Here is a 12,880-nt window from a genome sequence, read left to right on the forward strand (position 1 = left end):
TATTTGTTTTCTTTTTTTAAATGTAATTTATTCCTGATCTAAAAGCTTAATTTTTTTTAGCTCTTCAGTGTCACACGGTCCTTCAGAAATCATTCTAATATGATGATTTGATGCTCAAAGATTTCTTATTATTCTCAATGTTGAAAAGAGTTGTGCTGCTTAATATTTTTGTGAAAACCAGGTTACATTTTTTCATTATTCTTTGATGAATAGAAAGTTCAAAAGAACAGCATTTATTTGAAACAGAAATCTTTTGTAACATTACAAATGTCTTTACTGGTTTTTTTTATCAATTTAATGCATTCTTGCCTTATAAAAGTATTCCTTTAAAAAATGACTAAGCCTAAACTATATAAATATATGTTCAATCTAGCCAAAGACCAAGTATGTCAGGACTACTACCACAGATGTCCAAGTATGTCAGGACTACTACCACAGATGTCCCATCAAAACCAATCGGTGCATGACGCCTCTGCCTGTTTCCTTCCTGTTTCTCCTCTGCCCCCCCATCATTCATAAGCTCCACCTCCTCCTCTCTCCTCTCCATATGCTCCTGATTGGCTCCCAGGTGAGCAGAAGGCAGCTTGTCTCCCTAATGGCAGCATGAGTGCATTTCACTGTGGTTTAAAGAACAGCCAGTGGAAGATGAGAAGGGAGGCATTAAAGAATGTACGTTCAAGTTGCTCAAATTAAAGTGCTGTTTGTGTGCTTCAACGCAAAGTATGTAGCCTTAGTTGTTATTGCTGGTTCTTCACTGTCCAGTGTCCTAGAATGTTCCAGGAGTTATCTCTTCTCTCACTGTTTACCTGTTTCACAGGTGTATTTTGCATGAATGGATGAATGCATGCAGCTGCTGCCACACAGTTCCACTTAGTTAGAAGTCAAGCACTCTTACCAAATTAATGTTTTTGTGTTAACATGCTAGTGTGGCTACTACGATGCAGATCATAAAATAAAAATCACTTCTCTTATTTTTCACTTGCAAAATTATTGTAATTTTAATTACAATCTATAAAAATGCTATATGGTAAAAACCTGTTAATTGGTTCATGGTAAGTTCTCTTAAATAGTTTTAGCATGTTATTGAATATGGCAATGTTAATGTATTTGGCCTTGGCGGACTACTATAGATCTGCTACGCTGCTGCTGTTGATTATTGCTGCTGCAGAGCAAGTATGGACTTGCTACTGCTAATAGATACACAGACACGCTGCTGTGAACATGTAAGATATGCTTCTGCATGAATAAACATTAGGGATGCACGATATAGGATTTTGGCCGATATTCGATATGCCGATATTTTCAAACTAATTTTGCCCGATGCCGATACAGATACCGATATATTTGTATTTTTTTTAAGTGCAAAAAAAGCTTATTAAAGCTTCTATTAATGTTCTCAGTCAAGAGCAGTGAGTGATTTCCTCTGTGTTTTGTTGTTTTATTAACATTAACGGGATAGTTCTCCCAAAAATTTAAATTGTCATCATTTACTCTCTCAAGTTTCTTTCTTCTGTTGAAATTATAAAAGTTATTTGGAAGAATGTGGCTAACCAAACAGTTGCTGTACTCCAGTGACTTCCATAGTATATTTAAGCACAAGAAAGAAATGAATCCAGGTTTGAAACAACATTAGATAGACAGAATTTTTATTTCTGGGTGCAGTATCTCTTTAAAGACAAGCGGCAGAATATTATTACTGTCTCTTTAAGAACTCCACGCGAGTAACGCGACGCGTCTAATATACACGCATTTGACAAGCAGATTTTCTCTGTTTGCTTTCACTTTAGACATAACCAACTTTGTTTATGTAAACCTTGTGTGTATTTGACAGTATCAGCGCAATAAGACTCGAAAGATTAGTCCAGTATGCAGGCGCTGTGACAGGCTTTAGTTCCTGTGAGCGTCGGGTGTAACGCGCTCAGAAAAGCGGATGTTAGAACAGCGCATCAGCACGTGAATGACATGTTTACCTAGCAAGACTTTGACGCACATGCAAACAATGAACTTTTGTGAATTGCGGTGTCCCGTGAGTGTAACTCTACCTCTGCGTTTACATGTGATGTGATGTGAATGTACGTCGCGTTGTACAGTATGTTGAGATGAAGGCGCCAGAATTGAACTGATAGAATGCACGATACTATGATTTTTCTTCAAAAGCAGATAGTGGAGACATTTTAATCGTCCACGATCAAAAACCGTGAGACGCACACCCCTAGTTGGAAGTTTAAGTTGCTGGCGCTCATGCTTCGTTCACGGTCGTCACGTGCGCATAGGAAACACGCCACCCTATCGGCAAGACTCATCGGCAGAAATATTCATATCGGCCGATGCCGATGATGGTCATTTTAAGCTTTTATCGGCCGATACCGATGTTGTCCCGATATCATCGTGCATCCCTAATAAACATACATAAGTCCATTAGCAGATCTAGGCAGGTGGAGCTGGGGGAGGTGGAGGGTTTTAGAGGAACTCTGATAGCTCGCTGCAGGAATACTCTACAGCAAACACTAAACCAGACTATTTAAATGTTTAGCAAGCAATCTCATTGGCTACAGGATCAGCAGAGGCCAATCAGTTTGTTCCATGCAGTAATAATGTGATTATTACTGACATGTCACCGACATGAGGTGGGTGTTGTGAGGTTTTGCGCTCGTGCACGGCTGCACGTGAAGTCGGAGCTGAAGAAGAAGCCAGCGTCTATCAACGAACCCATGTCGGTGATTGGTTGGAACACTATTTATTTTGGTTTTGAGTGGTTGGTGAAACCAATTGTTTTTGTGTGCAGATCTCAGAGCCTAGACTGCTTACAGAGACGCGTTTTTTTGATGGCCTGCTTATGGGGCGGGCAGCTATCGGATCATTAGCAAAGATTAGATGAATGTGATTATTTATGTTTGGGTCTTTTTTGGGCCTGAAATTGCTGATACAACCTTTAATATAACAGCTTCGAAGTCATTTCGATGGTAAACAAACTCGTAGTAGGGCGAATCATCCCGATAGCAAAGCAGGGGGGGACACCGCTGGCAAAACCAGCAATGCAGGTTTGAGAGGTGGCACCAGCAAGTAGAATCACGACTTGCTTTATGGCACGACGTTACATACATCAACAACATATGAAGCAGCCTCTATGGAAGACAGTAGCACACATTTCAGAATCATGACTGAGTCGATGAAGAAAACTAAGAAAGCTCGGTCGGAAGAGTGCAGAGACGTTAAATACAAATACTCCACAGCGACTCTAGGGGTCGCTGTTTGACAAAACCGGAAACTGCATAGTATGCCTTTAAAGATGGGACTGATGCCATTCTCTTTGATAGTTGTGATACAACAAGGTCTCTTGAATAAATACACAGTAATGCAATGTTTTCTATGAAGACACATTCAGCAGAAGTACTGCCTTTGCACACAGTAGTTCTTCATAACAGTGGGATAAAGATGGCTTTAGTGTTTAGTGTTTGTTCACTCTCATTTTCTCTCCCTCACTCCCTCTTGCTCGCTAAACATCATTGTTCTCTTGTACTTTTTGAAAAGGTCTTGCTAACACATTCTCAGGCTGTTATTTTGCATTGATTTAGCCTGTCAGGGTAATTCTAGCTTGGCTTCTGTGATGGATGGAGGCAAACAACTTGTCTCCAATTCCGGCATTGTGTGCTCTCTCTCTCTCTTTCTCTGTGCCTGCGGCAGTTACCTGCTTTAGCACGTCAGATGGGCTGACTTTCTTTGCTGATGATATCTGCTTCCATGCACAGGTCAAATCAATGCCCTCTCCTTTCTTTAACCTCAGGACGGTTATTTTTGCTACAACATTTTGTCTTTATTAGGAGGAAGAGTTAGCAGAGATTATATGATCTGAGATGAGAGGAGGAGACATCAGGGTGTAGTTTTCTTGGAATCAATGCTTTAGGCTTTTGGCTTTATTGCATTAATCTGGTCCATTGTGGTCTTAAATTCAGCCAAAGCGGTCCCCTTTGCAACTGCCGTACTTTAATGTAATACAACTGAGAGCAGAGCATTATGTGATTGTATTATTTATCATACATAATAGTAAATGTAATATACTGTATTTATTGCATAGTAATCATACTTCAATAGTAGTTTATTAGTATCTATCTATCTATCTATCTATCTATCTATCTATCTATCTATCTATCTATCTATCTATCTATCTATCTATCTATCTATCTATCTATCTAGGCCATCAAAACCAGTTTAAATCAGCAATTGACCACTATTGGCTGTGTTTTATTAGTGCAGTCACCAATATTAATGTTCTTTGAACAAAATACCAATAAACAACTTCAACACAGTGATATCACTCAATTATGCAGCCTGTTTAAGTGAATTGAACATGTCCTTCTTGCTTCCATTCAAAGCTCTTATTGCTAAAGCTATACAGTTTAGTCACATTGTCAGGGTGTATTAGTGGTTAAAACTCCCTGGAGCAAGTATCATGGTAAGTCGGTATCAGTTCTGTCTGTCCTTCAACAGGCTGCTGTCTGAAAGATAATGCTCCTTCTCGGGAGAGTTTAAGTGCTATTAAAGAATTCAATGCTAACAACATTAACCACAAGGTCATTCAATTTAACCATTTCTCAGGAGCACTGCTGCTGTCTATTACTCCAGAACAACCCTGATGTTTGTTTAAAGCACCAGGCTCTGCTTAATAACATACCAGCTGCTTTCAGATTCAATGCTTTAAATAATATGTGAATAATTCATTGGATGGTAATAGTGTTTTTAGCCCCAAGCTTCCTGAAAAGGGGTGAAGGGGCAATAAGGAGACCATGGAGACAGTTGAGATGGTGAAAAGATATGATGTTTCTGAGAGAGAGAGAGACTTTGTGTCTTCGTTTTCTTCATTCTATGTTTATAGTGGCACATATTTAAATCTGTTTAAGTGCCATTTCATCACAAATAAATATTTTACAAGGAATACTTTTAATGGCAAGCTCTCAAACGTTTCTCGCTTTGACCTAAATTACATTCACAAAATTAAAAGAATATGAATAATCACACTTCAATTTGACTAACTGATGAATAATTAGTTGTTGCAAAGTATTTGCGCTTGTGACAGATATTTAAATTGCCAATCAAAAGTCTAAATTTTTTTTTTAAAGAAATGCCTAATTTTATTCAGCAAAGATTAATTCAATTGACTAAAAGTGACAGTAAAGTAACACAAGATTTCTATTTCAAATAAATGTTGTTCTTTTAAACTTGTTGTTTATTTAAGAATCCTGAAAAATTGTGTCAGTTTCCACAAAAAAAATTAAGCAGCACAACTGTTTTCAACATGGATAATAATAAGAAATGTTTCTTCACCATCAAATCATCATATAAGAATGATTTCTGAAGGATCATGTGGCGCTGAAGACTGGAGTAATGATGCTGAAAATTCAGCTTTGACATCACAAGACAAATTTTCTAAAATATGATCAAATAGAAAATTTTATATTGTAATACAATTTCACAATCTTACTCTTTTCACTGTGTTTTTGATCAAATACATCTTTCAAAAACGTTAAAAATCGTTCCGACCCCAAACTTTTGAACAGTGAGTATATTTGCTAATAGTGTGTCATAGAGCTGTTTGCCTGGCGGACATTTACTGTATATTTGGAAAAGATTTAGCTTAGAACAATTTGTCAATGGTGGCAAATTGCAGAAAAGCTGGAAAACCAACAGTCATTCATTATTAAGGAACTGTAGGATGTATTAATAAGTGAATTAATTAATCTATAAAGTCAAGATGAATAAATGAATGAAAATATGAAGAGACAAATCAATGAAGATAATATAGTGTATCAAATCAAGGCACCTGCAGCTGTCAGCAGTTTTGTTATGCTTGGTGTGTGCAGGGTTTTTATGCAGTAATTATACATCACTAGAGGCTAGATTTTAGCCCACTAAAATATTCAGGTACTTCATGAACATTTTATTAGCAAAATTACTCCACACAAGTGATCAGGACCAATACCTACTTTTCTGACCTCACTCCCTGCTGGAAACTTTTCTTTCTTTCCAACACACACACACAAACACCACACATCATCAAAAACATATACTCAATTATTTTTAAGGTGTATATACTGATGTTTTGCTCATGAGAGGTTATGTTTGAATCTGTCAACAAAGAGAAAATAAGTAAAGGGCAGTTGCTAGAGGAATGGTTAATACATTTTAATGTAGTGTTTGTGTGGGTGTGTGTATTTGTTTGTTTAGCCGTTCAGGAATCTGACAGTGAGACTCATAAATTCTTGACAGAATCCCGGGAAGGTTTTCGCTTGGAACCCCTATCATATTGAGGATGTTTACCGAAAGCTTGTTTACACACACACACACACACACACACACACACACACACACACAAAACGACACCAGCAATGTGAAACGCTTTTTTTTTCTATTGGGGAATCGTGCCTCGGTGTAAGATTTCCTTTTTTGTATTACTGACTGAACAATGTTTCTTATTCCTTTTGCATAATACAAAAGAGAGAGATGATTTGGGAATCAATTCTTTCCAACAGCACCAAAGGCAATTATTGTGCACGTGTATGAAAGAGAGATAAAGGGAATGAAAGAGAGCGCAAAAGATAAAGAGAATGAGGAGCTTAACCATGGTCGATGTTCTTTTTTTTTTCCAGCTAATGTTGGGGCCTGCTTTCCGAAGCAAGGTAACCACACCAGCCACTCCCATATCTCCTCATGTCGGCCTGCCTCTGGCCAATCAGGTTGGCCTGTCATTTTGTTCCTCTGGTTTTGTCAATTGTATGTCAAAGTTTTGTCTCCACATACTGCCCGACCACAACGAATTGGTGTTGTCTGCGTGCCATGTGCGTTAGCTGCTGTTCTGGGCCGTCTTTATGAGCGAGAGAGGGGGAAAGAACGAGAAATTGCAGAGGGAAGCTTGTTTACACACACACACACACACACACACACACACACACTAAATGTGCATTAGGTTGTGCCTCTTCCCCTTGGAGGCAGTTTGGGAATGTATGTGTGCTGCTCTGTCAGAAACATAAAAACACATTAAGTTTGCACATTCAAACTGAGGGGGCACGTAAACCAAGGTGTCAAGTTTTGGCTGGTTAGCATGGTTTAGCTGGTAGATGCTACACAGTCTGGGAACTACCCATAAGACTTTTTTCTTTAGAACACAAATGAAGTTATTCACTCATAATTTCTGTCCATCCATTGAAAGTCCACGCAACCAAAACGTTTAGACATAAAAAGTACAAAAAGACATTGTAAAAGTAATCGATATGAATGCGGTTTAGTTTAAGCCGTCTGAGAAGACAGGATCGCTTTATATGATGATCAGATTTAATTTATCATATAAACATTGATGCACAAACATATGTGCATAAACATGCATAAACATGGAGTACATCAAATATGGTAATCACATGCACAAGGTTTGTTTGATTACTTTTGCAATGTATTAATTTGAAGCGTGAACCTTTTTTTTGCATGGACTTTCAATGGAGGGACAGAAATCTCTCAGGTTTTATTAAAACTATCTTCACTGAGTTGAACAAAAAGATGAACAAAAGTCAAATGGGTTTGAAACGACATGAAGGTGAGTAAATGATGACACAAGTTTAATTTTGGGGGGTGAACTATCCTTTAAAGTTGCTAAAAATTGCTCAAAAGTTGTTGTTTTTTCCTTTGGCCTCGTCTAGGCCACAAAGTGAGCCAGAACTACCACCGGTGCCCCCTCAAAAAATTGTACATGACTCCCTGTAGTTATGTTTTCCAATGCCTTTCTCTCCCAGCTTATTTAAAAACACACTTTTTCATGTGTGTATACATGATTGTGCATGCGGAGGGTTGTGATCCAGCATGTGTCCTGTCCTCAGAAAGCAAGGAACGCCACTTCAGATGACAAAGGCGAACCGACAGGCAAAGCAAAATGTAATCTCTTACAGAGAAATTTTGTCTCCATTCTTTTCTCTGATCTATAGCTCAGTGCTTTTGCTTTTCCTTAGTTCCCTCTTTTCGACTAAACCTGAGATCAATAGCACTGCAGGGAGCAGACACTCGCTCTTGTGCTCTTTTCTGTTGTAACAAGTCTAACATCTCATCCCATTTCTCTCTCTTCCTCCCCTTCATCCCATTCTCCTCCACCGTCTGTCTCTGTGAATGCATTTGCGCTGTTGCCTGCATGCGTGTGGTCGTGCATGACCGTATGAATGCGTGTGTGCTGGTGCCACACTTCTCACATTCCTCAACTCCTCGTCCCCCTTTCACCCCTCTCTCAAACCAGACCCGGAGCGTGGCGGAGGCCACATGATCTCCACCGATGACCTGGAGTACCCGCGTGAATATCGCACGTTGGGAAACAGCGCGCGCCGCTTCTCCAACGTGGGGCTGGTCCACACCTCTGAGCACCGGCACACGGTCATCGCCGCCCAGAGCCTGGAGGCTCTCACCAACCTGCACAAGGCCGACATGGAACGCAAGCGGGACGCTTTCATGGATCACCTGAAGAACAAGTACCCACCCCAGCACTCCCTACCGCCCTCTCCATCCCCCTCACACGGCAGCATGAGGGGCACCTCGGAGAGAAACGCACGTGAACAGGTATGTACAATGCTTACCTTGTATGATGTTGCTGGATAAACATTGTTGTGATGGAACAACATCCTGATTCACCAATCATATTCCAGGGTCAAGATTAGGGCTGGGGCTTGAACAAAAATCATATCAAACCCCCATGGTTTTAGAGGTAGTTAATGGTTGGGGATACAGATTTGTATTCAATATTTATTTTATTTTATATTTTATTATTTTATTTTATTTAGTTTACTTTTGTATTTTTTAATTTTATTTATTTTATTTTCTTACTACTAATAACTGTTATTATTTTTATTAAGACTATTTTTGTTGAATCAAGTGATTATTTAATAATAATAATAATAACTTGAATATGCAGTATGTTCTATTAATGTAGTTCTATTTAAAACATTTTTGTTTGTTTATTTAATTTAGGTTTTTTAAATACATATTTTCAATCTATTTTTTTATTAAGCGGATGTCATTGAATAGCATAGATGTGATATTGTACACTACTGTTAAAACGTTTTATTGTTTTTAATTTTTTTATGTTTTTGAAAGAAGTCTCTTATGCTCACCAAGGCTTATTTGATAATTTAAAAAATACAGTAAAAACAGAAATATTGTGAAATATCACTACATGGTTTTCAATTTGAATACATTTTATAATGTAATTTATTCCTGTCATGTCAAAGCTGTATTTTCAGCATCATTACTCCAGTCTTCTGTGTCACATGATCTTCAGAAATCATTCTAATATGATGATTTGATGCTCAATAAATATTTCTGATTATTATTAGTGCGTGTACGTGCAATCGGAAAAATGGACACACGTTGGACATGTTTTTGGTTCAACATCCTTGCTTGTTCCTAAAATAACACTGTTATCAACCAAGCGTTAGCATCTGATTTTAGGTGATGTAAGGGTGAGGGCTGTGATTAGTTAATTATTGCCTTTTTATTTAAGATTAAGTCTCTGATTGGTTGTTAGGAATATTTTTTCCAGGATGTTGATTCAGGAACATTATGCGGCTTGTGTAAATTACATTAAGCATGCATGGATACATTTTCACACACACACAAGATGCACAACACAGGGTTTTGAAATTCTATCTATCTAAGAGGTCTTCTGAAGGAGACATTGACGTGTACATATAAACACTTCAGTCACTAGTGGCATATAATTAATATATGCGCCCATCTTCCCAACTTTCACACAGCTTGTCATTGAAACATTTTGTACTCTCCCTAGAAAATAGGCAGTTGTAAGCCAGCGAAACAGCAGTCACTCTGAGAGTGGAACAACTGGTTCTTATGGAGGAGGGTGACGTAATGTTGAATTCAAAAATGGATGATGTCACTGCATCAAACCAGTATCAGCCAATCAGCTGTGTACATGAAAAGAGAGAGAGAGACACGCAGGTAATAGACACATTGACGCTCAAGTCTGTCAAAATCCGCCTGCGCTGATATTTTTAGAGGGATGAGTGTTGAAAAAGAGGCTTTATTGCTTCAGTCTTCTAATTATACTCATCAGCCCTTTATCTCTCCATCTATGTATCTTCTATATAGAAAATGATTTACTGTGCAAGCTTTTTTCTTCTTGTTCTTTTTTTTACTTTGACCTGCAGTTCTGTTCACCAGCATACTGTGTTGTGGTTGCTTGTATAACGGTGTCCCTACCAGGTTTCTTAACCTAGTTTTAAGGGATAGTTAAGCCCAAAAATGCAAATTCTACCATTATTTACTTACTCTCATGTCATTCAGAGAGCAGAATGGTCTATGTAAAGCCGATATACATTACATTATTTATATTAAAGAATAAAACATGCTACAATTAAGTTTATTATTTACAATTAAAATTTACAAATTACAACAGAACAGTTAAACAAAGACATTAAACTAATGAAGATGAAGAATGAGAACGTTCTTAGAGCTTTCAAAATGAAAGTCCAGATGTTACCAAAATAAAAGTCTGGCTCTGAACACCACTAGTTTAAATGTTGCTCTCTTCCATGCAGTTATAATGACTGGCATCAAAAAAAGATGCAAAAGCATCTATATTTCGTATCTATCTATATTTTACAATTGTAAGGGATCATAAAACTACTACATGACTGACTACTACTTGAAACTGAAACTACTACATGACTGAAATTTAAATCGAAACTTGACACTTGAAAGCCACCCTTATTGACTACAGCGAACAGCACAATCCTTCTGTTACACTGCAATTCATGAAGGTTTGAAACAATTTTGGGGTGAACTATCCATTTAACTAGCTTGATCAGATGGTTGACCAGCATGTTTTGTTGGCAAACAACATAGCTATGGTAGTCCACTATCTAAACTAGCACCAAAAACCAGCATACACATGGAAAGCTAGTCTTTTCAGCAGGGCTGTTTCAAAAGTCTCTCTTTGTCTTTTTATCACCTATTTTACGCTCTTTCATCCTCATGTATCTGATTCTCATCACAGTATATACCTGTGTGTGACACTAATGCCCGGCGAGTGTGTGAGATGATAGGATCAAATGAGAGAGAGAGAGAGAGAGAGACAGACAGGGAGGTTGGGTGAGATACAGGTGGAGTCCATAGTTGCCAAGGCAACACCGTCCTTATATGGAAACTGGTGATATCATATTGCAAAGGTCAGGCTGGAGAGAATGAGAAAGCGATAGAACAAGGAATGAAGAGAGTGTGTGTGTGTGCGTGTGTGTGTGTGTGAGAGAGAGAGAGAGAAGGCAACAAAAAACAGAGCGAAGAAAAAGGGGAAGGGTTTTGGAATATCCTCAACCTTGAAGGAAGACGCATCACAGGAATTCCTCCTTATTCATTTGCCTATCTGCAGCCTGTGTAATGGAAAGGGGGAGGGGAAGAGGAGGACAAGAAGAGAGGGAAAGAGCCGACAGATGAGTGCAACGGTGTGTAAACCGGCAGAAGGAGAGTTAATTACCCTCTGCCCGCCTTTTCCCGAGACTCCAGCACGGAAGAGTTAAAGCAGCAGCCAGTAGCCAGTCGATGCTGTAATGAATTAAATAAAGAACCTGCCGTCGCATGTGCTGGAGACGGAGAGAGAGGGCAGGAATAAGAGAATGAGTTGCACACCTGACAGCCAGCTGCTAAGACTGAAGGCATCTAGATAGTGTGCATGTGCATGTGTGTGTAGGGAGGACGCACACTCACTAGCGTACACGCATGCAGGTGCAGGTGAGATTCGACCTGACGACTTCATTTGTTTGGTTATTGCGAGATTGGTTGATGTGGTGACTGCATGGACACTAACTGGGTTTGATTTTTGCATATGTGTGTGACTAGTGTGAGTGTATGTGTGTGTGAATGTGCATGTCAGGGAGAGGGAACATGTGTGAATGGATGTATTTGTATGCGTGCGTGCATGTGTGTTCATGTGAGAGGGAAGGTAAGAGCTGTTTTGCATGCAGGTCAGGTGGTGTACAGCTCCGGTAGTCTTGCTGGGCTGACACATGTTTCTGAGAGATGGCAACTAATCACTGGATCAGATGCAACTAGTATTCATTGTTGTGTTTAGTGCACATGAGGATGTGCTTTTGCTTTAATAAAAATGCATTGGGTTGTACTGCTGATGTATATGTGCACATGGGGGCATTTGACCTGCAAACAAATGCCACCACGTTTCAGATGCATGCAGGAGGTGGATTTAAAGAGGACATGTTCTAATGCACTTTTGAAATATTTTTTTTATTTTTCCTCCTGAGTAATGCTAGTCAAAGATTGTTGCACAAAAAACAGTCATAATTTGTATTTCAATACCATTTAACCCTCTTAGCATTTAACATCAAACAACTTTTATTGTTACTGTACCTTTAAGAATGTAGGGTTGGGTTATGTAAATAACCTCTGATAGGTTAACTTCCATGTACCAAAGCAGTTCAGTGCTGATGCGTTTCTTGTGACCATTTTGTATTGAGGGTCTCTGATTTTGTGACTACATAAATTACTCTTTAAGCTAGTGCTTCAGTGCATATGTTGATAAAAAGGCACAATATTGTTATAAAATCTACTTCCAAATTTAAATCTCACAAGAAACAAGCAGAATGTTCAGTTATGTTGAATAACTGAATTAATCTACTTTGGATTGTGCCTATGTGATCTGTGTCTCTGCATGTTGATGTCAGGCAAATTTGGAGAAAGTTAGACTGTTTTCTACAGAAAGTGGCAAAGAAACACTTGTTTTAGAGCAGATTAGCATTTTTGGACTGCTTCCATAAGTGATTTGAATTATTTGATCCCTCTTTTATTGCTGTAAGTAGTGTTGTCCATCTAAAACTAATGCTAGTAC

General features: G+C 38.6%; 1 protein-coding gene across 27 annotated transcripts in view; it reads left to right on the forward strand.

Moving 5' to 3' along the window:
• Window positions 1–12,880, forward strand: part of srcin1a (SRC kinase signaling inhibitor 1a) — a 120,675-nt gene that overhangs the window by 63,079 nt on the left and 44,716 nt on the right. For 13 of the 27 annotated variants that reach the window (XM_056240986.1, XM_056240988.1, XM_056240984.1 and 10 more), the window contains exons 2-4: window positions 6,645–6,731; window positions 7,863–7,917; window positions 8,270–8,586. The exons of 1 other annotated variant lie outside the window; for it this stretch is intronic. In XM_056240986.1, the coding sequence (XP_056096961.1) occupies window positions 6,645–6,731; window positions 7,863–7,917; window positions 8,270–8,586 (459 nt within the window). 13 more of the 27 variants (XM_056240998.1, XM_056240999.1, XM_056240996.1 and 10 more) reach the window with 6 other exon arrangements.

This window comes from Rhinichthys klamathensis, unplaced genomic scaffold (assembly GCF_029890125.1).
Source record: "Rhinichthys klamathensis goyatoka isolate OS25496 unplaced genomic scaffold, OSU_Roscu_1.1 h1tg000626l_1, whole genome shotgun sequence".
Classification (NCBI taxonomy): Eukaryota; Metazoa; Chordata; class Actinopteri; order Cypriniformes; family Leuciscidae; genus Rhinichthys; species Rhinichthys klamathensis.